Raw genomic sequence first — 23,911 nt, 5'->3', positions numbered from 1 at the left:
ACCTCAACTTGATTCTTTTTTCGATTTCATACAAAATTCATTGAATGATTCATGCTGAAGGAGCTCAAAGATTAGCTCTTGTAATAAGAATTTGTGTTTTTTTTTTCTTTTAACGAGATTTGAAGCCTCAGCAAAACTGACATTCAGCTAATCTTAGTAAATTAGAATTTAACTTTATCTTACACAAATAATGAATGCCATTTTAAAGGAGTTTAAAATTGGCTTACCGGGAATTATTTCTGCATTGTATATTCGAATATACTTACGAGTTACCTTAATTCTTATAGTGACAATATTGAAAATCTCCTGAGAAGTAGGGTATAATATAACTTTGCAAAACATTGATATAGTTATCACGAATAGACACCTAAAGTGAGAAAGACATAGACGACTTATTACTTAACTAATTTCTGTAGTACTCACAAACTAGGATCTTGGCAACCCTCTGAGGACAGGGGAATAGACATGGGATCATCTACAACAATAAAAATTTGCGTAAATAAGACATCCTGTTTTCGCAAATACGCCTAGCTCGTATAAAGATGTGTTCCCATAGTTGGAATCTGAAAAAAAAGCCCTAATCTATCCAAAGAGGAATCCTGGGTACTACCTCTTCCCCCCCCCCCCCAACCCCCCAGCCAAAATTCTAGCTACTGTGTGTCACAATCTTAACTCAATAAAATACATCAAAACAAAGCATTTTGGAGAGCATAATATCGAATAATAAAACTTTTACCTCGCCGTCTTTGGATGAGTTCACTCCTAGCAGATCCTTGGCCACCAATCAACATATCCTCCAGCTTTGACTTAATGTCTGATGCACGACTTGAAGACGGCTGAAGAGAACGCTTAAAAAACCGTTTTCCCTACAGGGCAAAATGGTCAATCAAATATATTCCTTACATTCAATTCAATTCGTTTATTAAAAAAAAAAAAAAAAAAAAAAAAAATCACACACTATAACTAACTACACCCTAAGAGAGCACTGCCCGTAACGAGTGACAGTATTCATTCATCATCAAGAATAGAATTATAAGGAAGAAGAGAAAAGAAGAAGAAGGGAAAAGAAAAGAAAACAAACGTAAATTAATAAAACAAAACATAGAGAACTATCGGTAAAAGAAACTAGGATCTAATTCAATGTTTTCCATTAAGAAGCTTTTAATCTTACTTTTGAAACTCTGGTAGGCTATTAGCATTTCTCAAAGTATTTGGCAAATAATTCCATATTTTCGGTCCGGTAAATCTTATTGAAAAACCAGACGATGTGAGACGTCTCGTTTCTGTAACTAGTTGCGATGCATGCCGAGTATCATGTTGGTGAATTTCATCATTCCTTCGAAAAACTGACATAAACGACTCAGGTGCGGTATTTGTGCTTATTTTATATAAAGTTTCGGCAATCTTTTTTTCTCGAAGTCGAGCCACATTTAATATCTTAATTCTTATTAAAAACGCCTTCACACTCTGACGAGGCTCAAGCTTGCAAATTGCACGTATAGCTTTATTCTGAAGAATTTGAACTTGCTTCCATTCGGACTTATATTTTGAAGCCCAAATGCTTATTCCATATAAAAAGATATGAGTGGAATAGACTACAATATAGGATCAGTAATATTTTATGGGGAAAAATAAATTTCAGTCTATGGAGAATACCAACAGCTCTTGACAGCTTCATACAATGAAATTTAATGTGGATTGCCCAATCCAGCTTTTCATCAATTATTATACCTAAATATTTAATGTGGTCAACTCTTTCAATATTTCATGGTCTGCCGTATTTATCTTGCTATCGTAAACTGGGTCATTTCCATGTTTAAAAATGATATACTTCGTCTTTTTTGTATTAAGGGAAAGCAACCACTCTTCAAAGAATTCGGTTGCTGCCTGGAGGCAAACTTCAGCGTTGTAATTAGTTGCATAGGTTTTGACAGCTTGAATTTCGATAAACATAAATTTAAAACGTTAACGCCTCACTATTGCCAGTACTTCTCATACTAGAATAAACAACTTGACTTTTTCTAAAACTACAGTTACATTATATCATTAAAACAGAATTTATAACAAAATGATTATTACTCATTGGTCAAAATCAATACTGGTTATATCGCTTGGTAACGGTTATTATTTAAAGTGTTTATTAACTTTTTCGAAAACCAATCTAATATTTTCAGGCTTGCAGCTTTTGATGAGTTACATTTATCTTGATGAATTAATATATATATATATATATATTAAATATATATATATATATATAATATATATATATATATATATTATATATATAATATATATATATATATATATATTAGTATATATATATATATATATATATATATATAAGAATCAGAAATTTTTTTTAATTATTTTGATCTATTTATTCTTATAAGAATTCTCATTTTCAAACTTTCAGTTACTACTGGACCGAGTCGCTTCTTACTTACAGTTTGTTACCACGAACTTTTTGATTTTAGGAATTACTAAAAATAAAGCCTTACTAAAAGCCTTACTAAAAATTCATTTTTTTACAAAACTATAGAACAGTGATTCTCAAACTTATGTGACCTATCATAAAAAATATTACCCAGCACCCCCTGGATTTTTTTTATTTTAATAGCAATTAGTAAGGGATATAAATATTATTGTATCTGTGAGAAGAGGAATTAACAACTATAAGATTAATTTTGATAATAATCATTAGTTTAATAAACTAAAACTTTCCGGGAAAAAATCTTTCCATCATCAGTGGTGTACTAATTTGCTAGAACCGCAAGCCAGTATACTGAATTTATGTCATATTTGTAAATAAAGTATAGTATGTCTGTAAAATTCGATATGCTGACTTGCGGTCGTCACAATTAGTACATTACTGATGATAGGAAAGTTTTTTCCCAAAACCTTAGATGATTTATTTATTAAAATAATGATCATTATCAAAATAAGTCTTTTACTCGTTAATTCCTCTTCAGTCTTCACATTATATGCAAGACTGTTAAATTATTTTACATCATTATTGTATGTACGTTTTTTGTAAAATACAGAAATGAAAGTTGTAAATTTAGAAACTCGAAGTTGAAATTAGGAAAGTATACATTAAATTCAGAATAACTATTATACAAAAAAGTACTTTAACTTTAATATGAAGGATGAACCTAGTGTGCAGCTACCAATTTAGCAATTTTCGGTTCTATCTTCCTCAGCAGTAATCTTAGATTACCGCGATCGACTATTTGCAATTGTTTTTTTTTTGTTAATAATTGTTTACCACACTGAATCCTCGTTCCATTAAGTAGTAATAGAAGTTAGTAGTAGTAGTAGTACTAACAGCAGTAGTAGTAAATACTACTATACCATTTCGGTTTCTTTTTTTTTGATAAATTTGTTACCACACTGAATCTACGCTCGACTAAGTGTGATGACGAAAATGCAATCAGCAATATTTGAATTGCAGCCGAAATTTGAGGATAAGCCACAGGAATCTCGTTTTGCAGCCAGAATTGTTGGTAGCCACTTTTAAATTTGAATTTCAAGTCATCGTTTGTAATTAGTACCATCAATTCTTCTTGTAACTGTGGAGAATTTTTGCACTTAAAAAAGGATCTAAAATCCAATCAGGTATATTCATTTTTAATACATTATCAAACTGTTTATTAAAATCTGAATGGAGTATATCCAAGTACTCACAATAAGAAAGTTTGTCACCATCTTTTTTTTCTGTTCCTGATAAATTTGGAAACTGGTGAGATTTTTCGAAGCCATTTTTTTTGGATCAGCATCAGTTTGGGTTTCTTGCAAAGTATATTTATGCCAAGTTTTATCATTCTTTATTTATTGTATTTCGTTTCCCAAATAATGGGCCATTGGGCCCTTTGGGATATTGTTTTTCTTATTATTGTTTTATGGAAATAAATAGAACTTGAACTTGTTTCTCTTTTTCTGTTGATGAATGTTTACCGCACTGAATCCACGTCCCACTAAGTAGTAATAGAAAAATAGTAGTAGTAGTAGTAGTACTAACAGTAGTAGTAGTAAATACTACTATACCATTTGCAGTCGGTTTCTTTTTTTTTTTGTTGGTAAATTTGTTACCACACTGAATCTACGCTCGACTAAGTATGATGACAAAAATGCCATCAACAATATTTGAATTGCAGGCGAAATTTGAGGATAAGCCACAAGAATCTCCTTTTGCAGCCAGAATTATTGGTAGCCACTTTTAAATTTAAATATCAAGTCATCGTTTGTAGTTACTACCATCAATTCTTCTTGTAACTGTGGAGAACCTTCTGTATTTGCACTTAAAAAAGGATCTAAAATCCAATCAGGTATATTCATTTTTAATACATTATCAAACTGTTTATTAAAATCTGAATGGAGTATATCCAAGTACTCACAATAAGAAAGTTTGTCACCATCTTTTTTTTCTGTTCCTGATAAATTTGGAAACTGGTGAGATTTTTCGAAGCCATTTTTTTTGGATCAGCATCAGTTTGGGTTTCTTGCAAAGTGTTCTACAGAACATGCATCTAATAGACTTCTTCAGTTTATACGACGATCTTTAGATTATAATCTTATTCCTGCAGCCATTTTTCTTGATGTAAAAAAGCCATCAAAAGCTGTCAAAAGCCATTTAGCATTTGACAGCCTAACAGACAAGATCCTCATTGGTAAACTTTCTCATCTTGGTGTGCGTGGGGAAGCATTGTCTTGGTTCTCGTCATACCTAACTGACAGATCTATCGCCATGGGAGTTGCAGACAAAAAAGCTCCAATTGAATATGGAGTATCCCAAGGGTTCTATTCTTGGGCTAACCCTCTTCCTCATCTACGTGAACGATCTCTACCAGCTTTTTAACACCCCAATTAACAATGTTTGCTGTGGATTGTGTCACAAATCTTACTCTCAGAATACATTGGTGTTCACATCTGATAGTCGAGAAGAATTGATAGCATTTGTAGATGACACTATTTTAGTTGCTGCAGCCCCTTATTCTAAAGCTTCAAGCAATGACTGAGAAGATACTTTATTTTTTTTTAGATAAAAAAACTTTTGAGATAAAAACTTTTTTTTTGTTTGACATAAATCAACTAGCTTTAAATCTAAAAAGGTCGTACATTCTTATTTTTTCTCGTATAGGTGTGAGCTATCCCACAATTACTGAGCTTCCTACACCAAGAGGCTCCATAAGTCCCCCCCCCCCCCGTATCGATATGTGCGATTCCTTGGAGTTCTTTTGGATGAAAATTTATCGTTTAAGTGGGATGTTCATATAATGAAAGTAAAAATTCCCCACGGACTTTAAATCATCCGAAAATTAAAGCGTTTATTTCCTTTTCCTATCCTCTGTCTTTTATACTTCTCTCTTATTTACCCTTATATATGTTATTGTTCGTCTGTGTGGATGTCGACATTTCCCTCAGTACTTGCTCCTATTCACCATCTTCATGAAAAAGCGGCAAGAATTCTCGGTTACACACACTCCTGTTGACCTCCTTAAGATTAAAGATATTTATGTTTTATCTCTATCTTCGTTGGCACATTAAAACTTCCAGAGAGATCTCCCATGTTGCTTTTCGGGACTGCTCAAACTAGCAGGGAAAGTAAATTTATACATAGTTCAAAACTGGGAGGATATGACGATTCCAGCTAATCCCTCGGTTCGTTCAGACTTCGGTCAGGCCGTGACTATGGGTCGAGCTTGGAACTTAGTTCCCGCTGAGATCCGACAGTCACGAACACCTGTCCCCTTTAAGAGACAAATGAAAAGTTTCTTATTAAAAGTTTCTTATGTTTTGTTGTTGTTTTTTTTTTTTTTTGGGGGGGGGGGGGGGGACTTGTTGTTTTGTTGGTTTTGGATCCCCGATGATGCAGAGAATTTTAATTTGTGTCTTATTGTCGGATGATTTGAGGGTCGCTGTTTCGTAGGGACTGCCGGTGAGTTGATTTCTTTTCCTTATAGGTTGATATTTAGATGTTGTTTAGTATATTTATGCCAAGTTTTATCATTCTTTATTTATTGTATGTCGTTTCCCAAATAATGGGCCATTAGCCCCTTTGGGATATTGTTTTTCTTATTATTATTTTATGGAAATAAACAGAACTTGAAATTGTTTCTTTTTTTTTGTTAATAAATGTTTACCGCACTGAATCCACGTTCCACTAAGTAGTAATAGAAGCAGTAGTAGTAGTAGTACTAACAGCAGTAGTAGTAAATACTACTATACCATTTGCAATCGGTTTCTTTTTTTGTTGTTGGTAAATTTGTTACCTCACTGAATCCACGCTCGACTAAGTGTGATGACGGAAATGCCATTAACAGTATTTGAATTACAGCCGAAATTTGAGGATAAGCCATAGGAATCTCCCTTTGCAGCCAAAATTGTTGGTAGCCACTTTTAAATTTAAATTTCAAGTCATCATTTGTAGTTACTACCATCAATTTTTCTTGTAACTGTGGAGAATCTTCTGTATTTGCACTTAAAAAAGGCACCTGAAAACTCGACAAAACTCTAGAGAAACGTTTGCTAGCCTTTGGGAAATACTGTCTGCGAGGATTGTTGTACGTCTGCTGGTGCCACCGAGTGACCAACGGACAAATACGAATCCGCACCATGCAGCCACCCGTCACAGAGGTAATCAAGTATAGACGCTGGCACTTTCTTGGTCAGGTACTACGCATGCCGACAGTAGACTAGCGAAGATGACGTTCCAAAGGAATCCATGGGGCTCAAGATGCAAAGGCAGGCCGAAGAATAGTCTACGCCGGAGGTACGAAAAAGACGGAGCAACAATAAACACTGTTATTGTGCCAGACTGGGCGGATTTTTTAGCCGCTGTCCAGCTTCGAGAAGAATGGTGGAGTTTCACTGATGCCCTATGCGTCCTGGATGGCGTTGCAGGAACTAAGGTCTAGGATTTACTATTTTACGTTTTATAATTTGGTCATCTAGTCTCTAATGCAGCATATATTTCTTTACGTATTAAACTTTTCTGTTTTGTTTTGCATTATTATTGCTATATATATAGGTCGATTTATAAATTAGTTAAGTTAGAATATGTTAAAATAAATTAAGTGAAGAAAATATATCACCAAAACCCTCTTAACAAATGAACATATCTATTAACTTTTAATTAGCTTACATTATTTTATTTTATTTATAAATGTGTTACTATTACCATAAGTGTTACCATTTTTCTAATGATTTTCCATTTTTTTTTATGCTTTCACCACCTAATCATCACCCCCCGAATAAACCTGTGCCCATCACCACCACCCAGGTTTCCTGTAGCGCCCCCTAGGGGACAGTAGCGACCACTTTGAGAATCACTGCTATAGAATCATGTCAATACCTATTTCAGATGGCTGGATTGTTCTTAAGCCTGACTTACATTAACAAAAATAAAAACATAAGCCAGAAATAAGAAACGCTATACAAAACTGAAATTGAAAATAACAAAGTTTTCTTTTAACATAAATAATCTCTAGAATAGGCGACAATGTTGCTGGTGCTAATTATGCTGTAACTTACCTTGTATTCAAAGCAGGAAATGGCTGAATACAGAACTTCTAACAATCCAAGCAATTTTGACGAAGGGATTTCAATCCACCATAAGCGAAGGACAGAGTGGTCTATGTTTTTCAACACCCACAGAAGGCAGACTAAGAGATTTCTGCTAGCCTCTGGACTTAATGGAGCTCTTCGAACCTGTAGAAATTAGATTAAAAAAAGATTAATTTAAACATTCAATCAGCAATATATTCAATGAGCTATTTTGGACCTCTTAAACCTGAAGCAACTAAAAATATACAAAACAGACAATACAAGGGAAAAGTCATGTAACAATGGCTAAAAATTCAATCCACTTTCCGGAGTTATTTCCTTTCTTTTTCTAAGATTATGCCAAAATTTAATGATACTGATAAATTATCACGGGTGACTTTTTACTAAAGGATTTTACATACTTGGAAATGCAAACTCCCTCTGTTGTGTACTTTTATTTATTTTATATGATTGACTCTGATGGATAATAAACGCTAGTTTTAGGGTACCAAGTTACATGCACATTGAAGCACTAGTCTATATACAGAACTTTCATATGCAAGGGGGTTAGTGCACAATTTGGCTGAAAAAAATTCGAGGAAAAAAAGATGTGCTAGTTTCACAGAAAAAAAACTTAAGATCAATAGTCTTTCAAAATGGCAAGCCCTTTGAATACTTTCCAAGTTGATTCTCTTTTGTATCCTTCAGTCTTTTAATGTTCCGGTTTCTTCTAACAAAGCCATTCTTTACTCAAAGAACAATATTATTGATAGCTTGATAACAATGACGATTGATCTACAGAAGGACTCTCTCATGCTGGATGGAATTGTTTACAATTATTTGAACAAAGAAAAAAATTTTTAAACTATTAGAAAAAAAAGAAAGGTTAAGGCCTCCGGAAATACTGATGGTATATGGAGCGTCACAGGTTATTGTGCATGTTTCAGCTGCTGGGTCTTTTTTTTTTCATGGACAGCTAGCAAACCTGTCATCCAACCTTGCGGCAGCGAGAATGAAACCCCTTTTCCGTATTTAGATGCAAACCAGCTCGTATCTCACATACCAGCAGAGATTGCAACTATCAGACAAACAAAGAATAATTGTCTGTGAAAGACGAGAAGAACTACCTTAGAAGGATCAGGAGACGGAGACATTGTGCTTCCGACAGGTAATCCACCAAGTACAGAACCTTTAGCTATAGCCATGGCTAGACCTTCACCAATTGGCGACGTAACGTCACAATCATCTGAAGTCACTCTGTCTTCACCAAGAGATCGAAGTGCGGCACGACCTAAAAAACATTGCCATATATGCGAAATAATTAATCAGAATCAAAAGCAACAACCCTACGCTTTGGTGAAAACAACTCTGATACCACTAAAACTTTTGCTTTATCAAAACCAAAACAGCAGACAATAAAAAATATTGGTCCGGTCCCTATATATCTGTCTAAAGACCCACACAAGGAGACCAAATTCTGGTATTCACGGTACTCACTTATGATACCACAGCCCATCAACAAAATCACGATACATATTGATGCCACGGGATCATTCTCTGAGTAGATTAAACATAATACATAAAAAGCGCTGCAATACACGAGCAGATAAAGAGCCTAGAAGCACCGAACAAGAATAGTGGCAATCAGAGATGATAGCTATTCAGACAATAAAACAACGTTTCAAACAGTTCGTGGTAACGAACTGTAGTAAGGAGAAACCCAGCTCAATAGTAACAAAAACTCTAAAAAACAGAATTTTGATACCAATAGTTTACATCAAAAGAATCATATTTTAATACTGATTTCAAATATATAAGTTTCATCAAGTTTAATTTTACCCAACAAAAGTTACGAGCCTGAGAAAATTTGCCTTATTTTAGAAAATAGGGAGAAACACTCCCTAAAAGTCATAGAATCTTAACGAAAATCACACCATCAGATTAAGCGTATCAGAGAACCCTAATGTTAAAGCTTCAAGCTCCTATCACCAAAAAAGTGGAATTTTGTATTTTTTTTCCAGAAGCCAGATCATGGATGCGTGCTTATTTTATTTTTTTTTCCAGGGGTGATCGTATAAATTCAGTAGTCCTAGAATGATGCGAGAGGGCTCATTCTACCGGAAATTAACAGTTCTAGCGCCCTTTTTAAGTGACCAAAAAGATTAGAGGGCACCTAGACCACCTCCAACGCACATTTTCCCCCAAAATCACCAGATCAAAATTTTGAGAAAGCCATTCTGTTCAGCTTAGTCGAAAACCCAAGGGAAGAGAATTTCCATGAAGGGGGCGCAAGATTTTCTAGCATTATTAAAAAAAAAAATGAGAAACTAAATTATTTTTTTTCTCCTGGAAGTAATGAGTAGCATTAATACTTTAAACGAACATAAATTTTACGTTTATAAGGGGGTTCGTCTTCTCCAAAAAACCTTGCTCTTTACACTAAAGTAATTCTAGTACTTTCAAATATTTATTCTACGGCCTTTGTGATTCAGGGGTCAATCTTTAAGATTTGGGATAAAATTCAAGCTTTAGTGTAAAGAGCGAAGTATTGACAAGGGGGCAAACCCCCTTACATACGTAATAAAAATACACAAATATAGAAGTTCGTTACGTAAGTTAATTCGTAATGCATGTATGTTTATTACTAACCACAACGTTAGTACGAAAAAAAAAAATCTAGTTGCATTTTTAAGTAGCCAAAAATTGGAGGGCAACTAGGCCCCCTCCCCCACCTCTTTCTTATCAAAATAATACGATCAGAACTATGAGAAAGCCATTTAGCGAAAAAAAATATTATGCAAATTTCGTTTTAATTATTCATGTGCGTTGAGCCAAAATCAAAACATGTATTAATTCAAAAACGTTCAGAATTCAGATAAAAAAAAAGTTTTTTTTAACTGCAAGTAAGGAGCGACATTAAAACTTAAAACGAACAGAATTTACTCCGTATATGAAAGGGGTTGTCCCTCCGCAACGCCTCACTCTACGCTAAAGTTTTTTTATTGTTTTAAAAAATAGAGTCGTGACAGAGTCAAACTTTAGCGTAAAGAGCGAGGCGTTACGGAGGGACAACCCCTTTCATATACGGAGTAATTTCAGCTCGTTTTCAGTTTTAATGTCGCTCCTTACTTGCAGTTAAAAAAACTTTTTTATTTATTTAATCCCTAGAAAGAAACTAGGAAGAAACATTTAGTAGTCATAGAAGAAAAAGTCAAGGAGCTCACCAGAACCTATGCTATCAGTAGTCTGTTATAGATTAACATGTCTAATATCAGTACACAGAGGTTCAAGTCAGGGGTAGGGAATTAGAACATTTTTGCTGTATAGGGAAGGGGGTCAAGAAATGGCTAGATTGAGTTTTTTAGGCTATTATTTTTCATTTTTACATGGTAGGAAGGGGGACATGGCTGAATGCACTCATGAAAAAACATTTAAAGTGTTACTTTCCCAAAGCAAATCGTATTAAACACGACAAGTTGTTCTTAACCAAAGTTAAAGAGGCTTAGAAATGATATAAAGAAAAAAGCTAAACCAAACAAAAACCTGATACAATACAATAAATATGATTCAAAATTATTTTCCAATATTTTAATAAAATGTCCGTTGTATCACCTTTATTAGAAAGTAACTCAAAATAAATTTTTATTTATTTATTTATTAATACATCAAACGGTAAGCAATAATGCTTGTCGCTATAAGTTCATAAGTCGACAATTCATTTGTCGTAACATGAATGTATAAAATCCCTCTTCCTATCTATCAGTCATACTTCATTCCCTCCGCTAAAATTAGGCATAAATGGAGATAAAGACCAGGTATTAAGTACTTTGAAAATTGAACAGATGGCTCTGAAGCCCATGTGCTTCGAAATTTTAAGAGGATATTTTAGATTGTTTCTAGAAGAATTGCCTAACGATAATAGCTTTAGGAGCTGGTTGTTCTATCTAGAGTCACTCAAGCTGTAAATGAAACAGCAAGGTCTAAGACAAACATAGTCCATCCCCACTTTTTGGGGATAATTATTCAAAGTAAGTACGACCACATGGGTAGGGGAGGGGGGGGGGGGCTCTGAACATATTGCGGTGATGAACAAGCATGCATAGGTGCATTGGCCTTGGGCAGTTTTTTGGCACAATGAGTGGCAATAGCATTAGCATAGTTTTATATAGCAAGCTAAGCACGATTCTACTGATTTTGATACGCTTTACAAGGTTTTAGTACGGCACAGTCAATTTAATAATCTTTAATTATACCTTTTGAATCAGATCCAAAACTATGAATCTGTGGCAATGCCTCAACAACAATTCCAATAAGCGGCAAATATAAAGTTGCTACTCGCGATTTGGCCACATCGTCTTTGAGTCTTGGATCCCAGTCATGGCAGGTTAATAGATTTCTTATTGCGTTAATAGCCTTGTTATGCAGACTCGGCAACCTAAATAGAAAAAAAAACAAAAAAACAACTAATTTATTGCAACCACGATAAACTAACAAAATTACAGGTAATACGCTGTAGTATTAATAGTAGAGCATGGGACTTGAAATGTAAAATACTCAAATAGGCAATTTGAAACTTCCAAAGATTACTCAATTTGCATATTGAAAAGCAAGAAGCGACAAAATAATTTTTGTTGGGGGGGGGGGCTTGAAGAAAGATTATTATCCAATGTGTATTTCAATGTGGAAATCTTGCAATACCTTAGTTTTCATATAGTAGTCTCGAAGATCGTATCAAACAGGACTGATCTCGATGACATTGAGAATGATTGGCTTTAAGCAAATTCAAGTTATTTCAAATTTGGCTTATGCTAGATCTTGTTCTGAATACTAGCTAAACCTCCGTTATGAATAGCTTGCAATTCATCCAAGTCTTGGTGCCTTTAATGCAGCTAAAATTATTTACGAATGGGCGTTAAACCCTTCCCCAACTAAACAGCCCCCCCCTCCGGATAAGAAGAAATTGTAATTTGTAGAAGTATAGGTGGTCCAGATCCTTTGGGAGAGGAGGCACAATCATAGCATCATTGGTCAAGTAGATAAAATACGAAAAAAGGTGTTCTGGGCCGCACTCCCGCTGAGAGACATAGACATTTAAACAAATAACCAAAAGAAAATAACATTGCAAACAAAATTAAATATATCAATACAAATAGTAAAAACACTTGGTGGAGTAATATGATACATGCTCTATAAATGTCATATCAGCTATCAGAGGAAAATTTTAAACCAAATCCATACATTTACTCAGCAGAAGTTTCAATAAGCACTTTCATATTGACACTCACTTTCAAGTTTTACTTTTCATTTGCAATTTCATCAAGCAAATTAAAAAGATAACAGTGAGTCAAAGCGGATCGGGGTCATAAATGTAGTTTGGTTCTATTATCGATTTGTATAAACAAGCCTGTACACGAAATTTTACAGGGAAATGGGGCGGTGTATTAGAATTGAAAAGAAACCTTCTGGTTGTTTTAGCCGATGCTTAAGTGAAACGCATATGTTTCTATATATGTTTTAATATGTTGTGGGCAATACTTCAATCCCCCCCATCATCCCACTCAAACTTGCGCGTCATACATGTTTTTGTAAGTGATAGAAGAAAGACAATAATACATTTTCGAATTGTTAATGAGCATAAAAAGGCACTTTGTACATCGCAGATGATTGTACTTGGATCCGTAATTTCTTACGGGGTGGCTTTTTTTTAATATGTTTATATGGGTATTTAAAAAATGAAAAGGTTCCTTTGTGGCTATTTTAGCCATTTCGTGAAAAGCATATGAAAAGGCTGTTCTACCATAAAAAGAGAATGTTTTTACATATGCATTCAGATTTCGTAGGCAATGGTCCAACCTTTCTCCCTCCCCCCTCCCCCTCCCACACTCATCCTTGTGCATCACAAATGTTTTTGGAAAAGATAGAAGTAACGACAACAACATATTTTCGAATTGTTAATGCGCATTAAAACGAATAATGCGCATGCATTATCCAATTTAATGCGCAAATTAAATAATGCAGACAATTGTACATAGGTCCATGCTTTCTTGTGGGGCGGCTTTTTTAAATATGTTTATATGGGTATTTAAAAAAATGAAAAGGTTACTTTGTGGCTATTTTAGCTATTTTGAGAAAAGCATATGAAAAGGCTGTTCTAGTATAAAAAGAGAATGATTTTACATAAGCCTTCAAATTTCGTGGACAATGGTCCCCCCCCCCACACACATAGCCTCGTGATCACAAATGTTTTTGGAAAAGATAGAAGTAAGACAGCAATACATTTTTGAATTTTGAATAATGCACATTAAAAGACAAATTGAATATAAAAAAAATATGAATATAAATAAAAGGCAGATAATTGAACATGGGTCCGTGCTTCCTTACGGGGCACTTTTTTATGTGTCCATATGAATATTCAAACACTGAAAATGGTGCTTTGAGCAGTTTTAGCCATTGTATAAATAAAAAGAGTATGTTTTTATGTAGGCTAAGTCTTCATATTCCTTGTGGAATGGCTCACCCCCCCCCACTCAACCCTGTGAGTCATAAATGTTTTCGGAAAAGATAGAAGTAAGACAACAAAATATTTTCAAATTTTTCATGTGCACAAAAAGGCACACTGAATCTGGCACTTAGGCAGAGGGGGCTTCGGGCCCAGCCCCCCCAAAAAATTTTGTGAAATGCTTAATTTCCCCATGGTTTCTTGGGATTTCTGGCAAAAGTAGGACATTTATGAAGAATCTAGATACATGTTTGAAGCCTTTTTTGGGGGATTTTACAGCATGCAATTATCCGGTCAAGTCACTGCCCAATTATGAACCCATTTTCTGACTAACTTTTTACACTCTTCGAAGTAATTAGAAATTGTACTGTTATTTTTTTTTGTAAAGAGAGTTTGCTTTCCATTGCAAAATATAATTATGTTTGATATTAGGGCGTTTATCCCCCCTTTTTAAGATAAAGTACAGCTTTTAATGGATCGATTTCGGAAACTATCATTTTTCATTAAAATCTAAGTTTTTATGGCACTTGGTATTAACCAAGTGACATATAGCAGTCGCCAATTCTGTTGGTCTGTCTGTCGGTCCCGGTTTTGCTACTTTAGGCACTTCCAGGTAAGCTAGGACGATGAAATTTGGCAAGCGTATCAGGGACCGGACCAGATTAAATTAGAAATAGTCGTTTTCTCGATTTGACCATCTGGGGGGGGGGGGAGTGGGGGCCCGGTTAATTCGCAAAAAAATAGAAAAAATGAGGTATTTTTAACTTATCAGCGGGTTATTGGATCTTAATGAAATTTGATGTTTGGAATGATATTGTGTCTCAGAGCTCTTATTTTAAATCCCGACCGGATCTGATGACACTGGGGGGAGTTGGAGGGGGAAAACCTAAAGTCCCGGTTTTGCTACTTTAGGCACTTCCAGGTAAGCTAGGACGATGAAATTTGGCAAGCGTATCAGGGACCGGACCAGATTAAATTAGAAATAGTCGTTTTCCCGATTTGACCATCTGGGGGGGGGGGAGCGGGGGCCGGTTAATTCGGAAGAAATAGAAGAAATGAAGTATTTTTAACTTATGAGCGGGTGATGGGATCTTAGTGAAATTTGATGTTTGGAATGATATTGTGTCAAAATAAGCGCAAGTCCCAGATACATGATTGACATAATCGGAACTGATTTGCTCTCTTTGTGGTAGTTGGGAGGGGGGGGAGTAATTCTTAAAAATTGACCTTAAAAAACCTAAAAATTGGAAAACATTTAGAGTGGAGGGATCGGGATGAAACTTGGTGAAAAAAACACGAGTCTTAGATACATGATTGACATAACCAGAACGGATCCCCTCTCTTTGGGGTAGTTGGGGTGGGGGATGTTGGTTAATTCTGAAAAATTAGAAAAAATGAGGTATTTTTAACTTACGAACGGGTGATTGGATCTCCATAAAATTTGATTTTTAGAAGGATATCGTGTCTCCAAGCTCTTATTTTAAATACTGACCGGATCTGGTGACATTGGGGGAAGTTTGGGGTGGAGAAACCTAAAATGATGGGAAACGCTTAGATTGGAGGGATTGGGATGAAACTTGGTTGGAAAAATAAGCAGAAGTCTTGCTTCTAATAAGACATAATTCTAACGTACATAATTGGAATGGATCCGCTCAATTGCGGGGGGGGGGGGGGTAATTCTGAAAAAGGAGAAAAATGACGTATTTTTAACTTACGAAGGAGTGATCGGATCTTCATGAAACTTCATATTTAGAAGGACCTCGTAACTCTGATATCTAATTTTAAATCTCAACCGGATCAAGCGTAATTGGGGGGGGGGGCAGTTGGGGGGACCGGAAATCTTAGAAAATACTTAAAGCGGTGAGATCAGGATGAAACTGGATGGGAAGAATAGAAACCTGTCTAAGATACGTGACTGACATAACTGGACCGGATCTGCTCTCTTTGGTGGAATTGGGGGGGGGGGGTTAATATTGAAAATTGAGGTAATTGTAACTTATGAAAGGGTGACCAGATCTGAATGAAATTTGATATTTAGAAGGATCTTGTGCTTTAAAGTTCTAATTTCAAATTCCGACCAGATCCTGTGACAGTCGGGGGAGTTGGAGGGGGGAACTGGAATTCTTGGAAAACATGAAAATTGGAGTATTCATATCTTACGAACAGATGATCGGATCGTAATGAAATTTGATTTTTAGAAGGAATTCATGTCTCAGAGCTCTTATTTCAAATCCCGACCAGATCTTTTGACATTGTGGGGATTTGGAGGGGGAAATCTTGGAAAAACACTTGGAGTGTAGGAATCGGGATGAAGCTTGGTGGATAGAATAAACAAATTTCCTTGATACGTGATTGACAGAATCGTACTGGATTCGCTCTCTTTGGGGGAGTTGGGGGGAGGGGTTCAGTGATTTGGCGAGTTCGGTGCTTCTGGACGTGCTAGGGCGATGAAAATTGGTAGGCGTGTCAGGGAGCTGCACAATTTGACTTGATAAAGTCGTTTTCCCAGATTCGACCATCTGGGGGGCAAAAGGGAGAGGAAAAATTAGAAAAAATTAGGTATTTATAACTTACGAGTGGGTAATCGGATCTCAATGAATTTTGATATTTAGAAGGACTTTGTGACTCAGAGCTCTTATTTTAAATCTTGACCGGCATTAAGCCTCTTATTTTCCTTTTTAAATCAATCTATTGATTCATAGAATTTTGTTAGAGCTCATACCATATGATCTCTTGGCTCTTACTCTTCTCGCCTCGTCACAAGTGCCATATGAGCTCTTAGCTCTTGTTTCAATAGAAGAACTATCCCCAACAGCCCCCATATTGCACTGATAACCCTAAAATTTCCCTTTCAGTGGGATATAATAGATTAATCACTGGTTCTAAATCGCTATGAACATAACCTGAGCCTAAAACGTACTTTTGAGGCTTCAGTCTTCTTCCCCCCATCCACTACAATACAACAGATTAAAGTTAATCTGTTTTTTCGATATATGTGCTTTTGACATTACTAAATAAAAAAAGTACTACTTTATATCTGCTGTTTCGAAGGTTTTACCCCCCTCCCCCCGAAACAAATTCCTGCGTACGTGCCTGTACTGAATAATGCATATGATTGTACATTGGTCTGTACTTTCTTACGGGGCGGCATTTTATAATACTTCCGTTTCGCAATTGACACAAAAAAATTTGGACGACCATTTGGCTTGAATCACTTTGAATGATGAAGTCAAATATATTCATATTTATGTCCCATTTCAGTAGTTATTACGTCTACCACATCATTAGATCTATTAGTGCTGATACAATAATTGTAACTAAATCTCTTAGAGACCTAGCTGACCAAGTCACCAACTATTTTTTGAGCTTTTAGTACCAATACAGTTGATTGACTCTTAAATTGATGAGACATTCCCAAAAAAGAGGATTAATGCCAAAAACATAAATAACAACAAATATCTTCCCCATGGAGCCCAAAGTAATATGCTTGGAAGGCAATATAACTATGTTGATTATAAAATGTTCTCGAAAATATATTCCTTTGCAACTCCTGGTACGTTCTTATCGTGGAATCTATCATTTAGACTACACAACATACTAAATAGTCCAAACAAAGAGAAGAGTCTGTCCGTAGGGTAAAAAACACTAAATTAAAGTAACATAAAAAAGAAAAACAGCGAATAAAATGATAAATAAGATAGTTCCGTGGTGCAATTCAAATGCGAGACACGATCATAAATAAAACTATAATAAACTTCCAAGAAACATAATATTTCTAAAAGCCCTAATCTGAACACACTATTTCACTAAACTTTTCTTAAAATGAACCAAATAGTGAAATTTTTTTACGAAAGTGTGACTGTGACTGATAGAACTGATGTGAAAAAGAAACAATCGAACGCAAAAAAATTATTCCAGACATATTTTTTCACCAGATGATTGGTACATCAAAACCAAGTTACAAACCAAAAGGAAACCCAACTAATCTTCTTTTTATTTATCTGGCTTTATAGGTTTGGTCAAATCTGTCTTAAGGCTTCATTTATTGTCATTACTATAATTATTGTTGTTGCTTAACAACTGAAAAATCTAAAAGAAAGCATAGCAGCAGCAACTTTAGGCACTTAACATAAGAATGTTAAGTGATATACGATTCGTCGGCCAAAACAACCTAAAAGTCGGAAAATTTTTTTCTTATTAACCATAAGTAAAACATGGATATAGAGATCTTTAGCCACTTTATTTCAAGTAACTTGAAGCTTACGGAATTTCCAGGACTGTCGCAAGAGTCTTAAGTGCGCAACCAGCAAGGTAATGTTTTTGACAGAATTCAGGACTGAGGTTAGCGAAAACACATTTATCTGCAACCAGAGTTGACATTGATGATCGACTGCTACTCGAACCAGCAGATGGTGTAGGACTTGGAGATTTTGACGACGAATAGTAAGGTACTCCGCAAGGCAGGTTCAAAGGTATATAATGCTCATGACTGCAAACTATTCGAAGAAAATCGATCTATAAGTAAAACATCAATATAAAGGAAAAAAAAAATAATTACTTACTTTGATAACTTAACTAGAAATTTTACAAAGACAGAATATTTTTCTTAAGCTTAAAAAATAATATGGTGCAAGAATAGACTTTAAAATTAACATTAATAAGACTAAGTCACTAAGATTAGGAATAAGTGAAGGTGACAAGGTGATATTCGGTAACGAGAAGATCGATTAGGTGGACAGCTTCACTTACCTAGGTAGCATTATTTGCAATAATGTTGTTTGCAGTAAAGATGTTAAAAATGGAATTGCCAAGGCACAGTGTTTTTTTTTTCAAAGTTGGAAAAAGTTTGGAAGAATAGGAAGATAATTCTGCAAACCATAGCTAGAATATTGGAAGCTAGTGTGATGATGGTAGTCGAATATGGCTCAGAAGCATGTGCGCGCCAAAAGACCGACAACGATTCACTAAATGTTTTCCAGAGAAATTGCCTACGGATTGTTTGGGGTACCTGACTCACTGACCGTAATTCAAACAGTATGAAAAATGTGGTTCACTCCAGCTTTCAAGAGCTAAAATTGCAGAAAGGTTAAGATTACTAGGACACGTTCTGGTGGGAGTCCCTGAATTGGATGGGAGGATGTTGTAAGAAAAGATTTAAGGGAAAAGGGAAGTTCCTGAAAGGGTGTAAAGAGGAATTTAAATTATTTGATCTTCTTATTTGTGTTTGTTTTTGTGTCCCTGTGTCTGGGACGACCTCCCACGCCCCTCCTGCCTGATATTTATATATTTACTTATCTTTTATGAGTTTTTTTTTCTATTTTATGTGTCTTCTACCGTATTATATTTTGAAATCATTATTACGATGAGATGTTGATGTTTTTTCTTATGTTTTTGCACTGTCCCAGCCTTACGAGCTCTGCTCTCTGTTGGGGCATAATATTGTTTGTGTATTTTTTGAGTTGAATAAAGAAAAAGTTGAAGTTGAAGTTGAAGCTTTCAATAAATTTGGATTGCGGAGGAGCATATGTAGCAGTGTTGGCCTCATGCGGTTTGGGGCAGCGTTTAGTTGTTAGCATGTGATAGTAGTTGTCAGCGCACCAGTGATCGTCCTAAGTCTAGGGGGGGGGGGATCAGCTGCCCACTCTCCACCAGTTTTTTATGTTATCCGAAATTAAGTTCCTTTTATTTTGTATATTTACATTCCTATTGCATATCTTATCCCTCCATATTTTGAGACCAAAAACCGCTACTGCTGTGCATTACAAAAAGATGGAGAAATTTACCAAAGAAAACATTATGTTTAATAGGAAGTGAAGATGTATTACGAAAAAAGAAAAAAAAAACACTCTCTTAGTTTGCGTTAAGATATACTACAATATCACTTTATTACATAATTTTTCATGAGGAGGTACCGAGAACATAATAAATGTCCAAAATTTTCGATTTATTCCAGATTGGAGGTTCATTTGGTCTAATATCAAATAGGAATCCCTTGTGTTTGGTCGTATATTTTAATGTAGCCTCTTCCTTGTAAAGCCTGCCTCACATAGAATTTCTATCGAAATGGCTCAGAAACAATCCACCGAATCTCAAATAATTTTTAATAAACTATTCCATTTTGCTTTCAAAGTTAAAAATTTCTTCTAAAAATATCAATGACAGTTTATGAAATAGACTCTAGTTCAAGTTGACTGTTTTATACAATATATAATTCATACCTTCAATGAAAGAAGGCTACTGATGTCGTTATTGGCAAGCACCTTTTCATCCGACATTTGATTAGAGTATGATCTGACCAATGAAAAAACAAATCCCCGGTCCATGACGGAAAATAAGTCATACATGAAAAATGCTAGATGGGCGTTCAATGAAGCCAGAACCTAAAATGTAAAAAGTCCATCAAAAAAAGAAGAAAAAAACAGCAAGGTTCTAATAGATTTGACAATTATAGCCATTTCAACTTGATTTTGATGCTTAACTGGGAAGAAGCTTTTAACAAACACTTAACAGAATCCTTTAATTGTGTCGCAGGAGTGACAATTTGATTTTGTCCGTTTGTTTTCTTTTTCTTTTACTCCGTCAATTTCGACCTATTGCTAGAAAGTGGTACGTGTCTAACCTCCACTTTTTTTTACGTAAATTGTAAACTTTATCCAAGATTGATGAGCAAGACATTTCATTTTGGAAAGGAATGTATGATTATAGGGCCAAAAATAATTATTTTTACTAGTAATTGATCTAAAGCCTACAGGCCGTGGGTTGAGGTGGAGTGTTATAGTCTACGTCGGGGAGAACTATCAACAGGTATGCACCAGGCTTTCTTTCCATTGAGTCATATTTCTATTCTCAACTGGGAAGCTCTGTTGCGACAGGTAAGCAAGAAGGCGCCAGTCTAAAATCCAAGTTAGATTAAAATCAAAAACTGCTTAAGATGTGAACCATTGCTTGGCCCAATTTCTAAAAAAAATGAAGATTCCCTTTGTCTCTTTCTGAGGAGACATTGGAAAGTTGGCCCACGGCAAAATTATCTACTTTTGAACCAATACAGAAATATTTTTTTCGGCACAAATTAATAGAACTTGATGACTAGATCAAAGTATACGTGATCTTTTTTTTCATAGAGGGATTCATTCATGCGACAGACCATTTAAAATTTTCAGCGGTTTGACAAATTTAAGGTTGTGGTAACCATAAAGAAAAAAATATGGTTCAAATTTTATGACAAGAGACGCGTAATTAACAATTGCCTGCGATGCCCTGGTCATCTTTACCATGAGTTTGGCATCTTTTGCTAATTGGCGTGTTGTAGATGCATTTGAGGGTGCGTAAAATTCACTTTCGTGTTCTCTACGGAGAGGAACGTGCAAATAAGAATAGATTATTAGAGCAAGATCATCTTATTGGTTAAGTGCTGTGGTAATTATTAAAAAAAGAAAAAACCAACTGGCCTGAATTTTAAAACAAAAGTTACGGTTGCTTGCAAGTTTAAATTAGCTGTTATACCTTAATCATCTTTATGATGAGGGGTTGGCAACTTTTGCTAATCGGTGTGCATGTGGGTTAGAAATCGGTGTACATGTGCTGTGGGTTAGAAATTTCTACAAAATTAGATTACTTTTCATTTGATCGGAAGACATGGGAAAGCGGAATTCAGAGACATTGAGGAATCCGGCTGTTAGATGATGATCGTTTTCAGAGAGTGGGGGCTATAAACTTCCACTCACCAGCGTCTTTTTTTTATTTATTTTTCAGCAGTGTCTATCTATAATAGCATGATTATAAGAAGCGATGGATAGCTTAATCGAACCGACTAGATTTTTTAAAATATATTGCAAGTTTTGAGCTATTTTACGAGGTACCATTTAAACCTTTCGATGGGTTAGCAACTTCAGTTTCCATATACACACTGAAAGACAGAATTCGGATCAGAATTTTGAATACTCTAATAGTTGTCTTGTAAATGTTCTAAATAATTCCATATGGTGATGAAACACTGTAAATAGATTTAAGCAAGTCGAGGTTTATTATCTTACAGGTCCTAAGGACTGAGTATTGTCGTCTGATAGGTTATTCAAGCATATCAATTAAATTTTTTATTTAAAAATCTTGCGCGTAACATGGGTCACTGCAATTGCTATGGTTGTTTTTCACAAAATCTTTTGATCTCAACTTACCTCTTCTTGAAAGTTTTTCTCAGAATATATCTAATACTTTTAAGGAGGTAAGTTTCATTTCTATCACCTCCTTAGTCTCAAGTATGAGTAAAAAAATATTTCAAATCATTTCTCTCTGCTTCTTCTGCATAAGAGTAACAATAAGTAAAGGGAATAAACAAAGGAACATTTCTTACCTTGGAATCTTTGCCTTCCTTTTGCACTTTGGATACAATTTCTGTAGTTGAAAGGCTTACCAAGCGACTTAGGTCATCCAAAAATCTGTCTGGGAAGCGATGCTTACGCGGTGAATGCAATAAGTCCAATTCATTTAAATGAAATACCATTGATTTGATGATAATTTCAAAGAAGAACCTTGAAAAACATAAAAAATAGCAGCTTTTTATCAAGAGAAAAACTTCATAGTTCTGGATTGGCTATCTGTGTTAAAAATATCTTCCAAAGCGTGGCGTCTTAACTATGCTCATATGGGGTACAGATTAGAACTCTAGATACTGGGGTTCTTTCTTGCCCTGGTTTAAACCTTTTTAAACATTTTGACCTTTTATTATGTTTTATGTATGTATCTAAGTCCTTTCTAAGGTAACTCTCTAAAAAGAAAAATTATCGCATTTCCAGGGATACAAAAAAAGCCGGGTGGGAGCCCCAGACTTAGATCGACCATAATTGATAAAACTGCAAGATGAAGAGGCACAAATAGTTTATTTACGTACGTTTCTAATTTGCAACACAAATGGAAAAATAGAAAATGCATAAAAAATAATTAGGATTGAGGCGAAAGTTTATAAATACTTATTATTTCAATGCAACCTTAATACTACTTTTTCAAAGTAAAACTTCCATCTTTTTAAATTTAGAAGAGACACTGGAAAAAGGACATCATTTAAATAGTTCTTGGTAATGAACGACAAGTAAGGAGCAGCCCTTGTCGAGAGAAACCGAAACTCCGGAAAATATAATTTGGCCCATACATCAAATCCTTTTCCTTTAAATTGATTCTAAATCAGGGCTGTCAACGATAATTTAACAATATCCCATAGTTCAACTGCGAAAAATTCCATGGTTTGAAACTAATCATAAAGATGTTAAATTATTTAAATGATATGCTTGAAAAAAATTATATACCCAGTTCATTTTACGTCAACATATTCATTTTACGTCAACATCTACAATAAGAATAACTGCTTTGGTTCTCAGTAGTTCTTCTTTTCTTCGATTTCGTACCAGCTAAGGACTACACAATTTTCAACTTCTTTGGTTAAAAATTCTGTCTCCCATTTTGAGGAATGTCCAAAAATGTTACACATTAATTGACAAGTAGCTCGTGATGACAGTTTCTACTTTAAGGACAGTGGTTGTTTTTGATCTAACGCAGTTAAAGTAAAGAAAACATTATTTCCACAAAAGCCGAACAATTCGGTAAAAGAGTCAGATTACAGATAAAAGATGATAATTAAGTTAATATCACCCAAGCCACCCTTCATGTTTCTAAACAAAATGCACAACCTTGGGATAAAGTCTCTTTCAATTCTGAGCTCATTTATATACAATCATAAACTTCTCTACTAATACAGTTTACTTAGCTCAACTTCAGACAGCAAGTTTGGATATTGGGTATGGAGTTATTGTTGAAGGTGAAAGAACAAATTTCCTAGCTGCAGTTCGGTCCATCATGTTTAATTCTGTTACGACGGTG

General features: G+C 35.1%; 1 protein-coding gene across 2 annotated transcripts in view; it reads right to left on the bottom strand.

Moving 5' to 3' along the window:
* LOC136035374 (dedicator of cytokinesis protein 7-like) overlaps nt 1-23,911 on the bottom strand; it is a 189,909-nt gene that overhangs the window by 57,658 nt on the left and 108,340 nt on the right. For both annotated transcript variants that reach the window (XM_065717138.1, XM_065717139.1), the window contains exons 20-26: nt 22,392-22,569; nt 20,260-20,421; nt 18,306-18,556; nt 11,796-11,977; nt 8,670-8,833; nt 7,531-7,707; nt 737-866 (exon numbers count right to left, since the gene is read on the bottom strand). In XM_065717138.1, coding sequence (XP_065573210.1) covers nt 737-866; nt 7,531-7,707; nt 8,670-8,833; nt 11,796-11,977; nt 18,306-18,556; nt 20,260-20,421; nt 22,392-22,569 — 1,244 coding nt within the window. The remainder of the gene's footprint in view (nt 1-736; nt 867-7,530; nt 7,708-8,669; nt 8,834-11,795; nt 11,978-18,305; nt 18,557-20,259; nt 20,422-22,391; nt 22,570-23,911) is intronic.

Source organism: Artemia franciscana, chromosome 14 (assembly GCF_032884065.1).
Source record: "Artemia franciscana chromosome 14, ASM3288406v1, whole genome shotgun sequence".
NCBI lineage: Eukaryota > Metazoa > Arthropoda > Branchiopoda > Anostraca > Artemiidae > Artemia > Artemia franciscana.
This window is presented reverse-complemented; position numbering and strand designations above follow the sequence as displayed.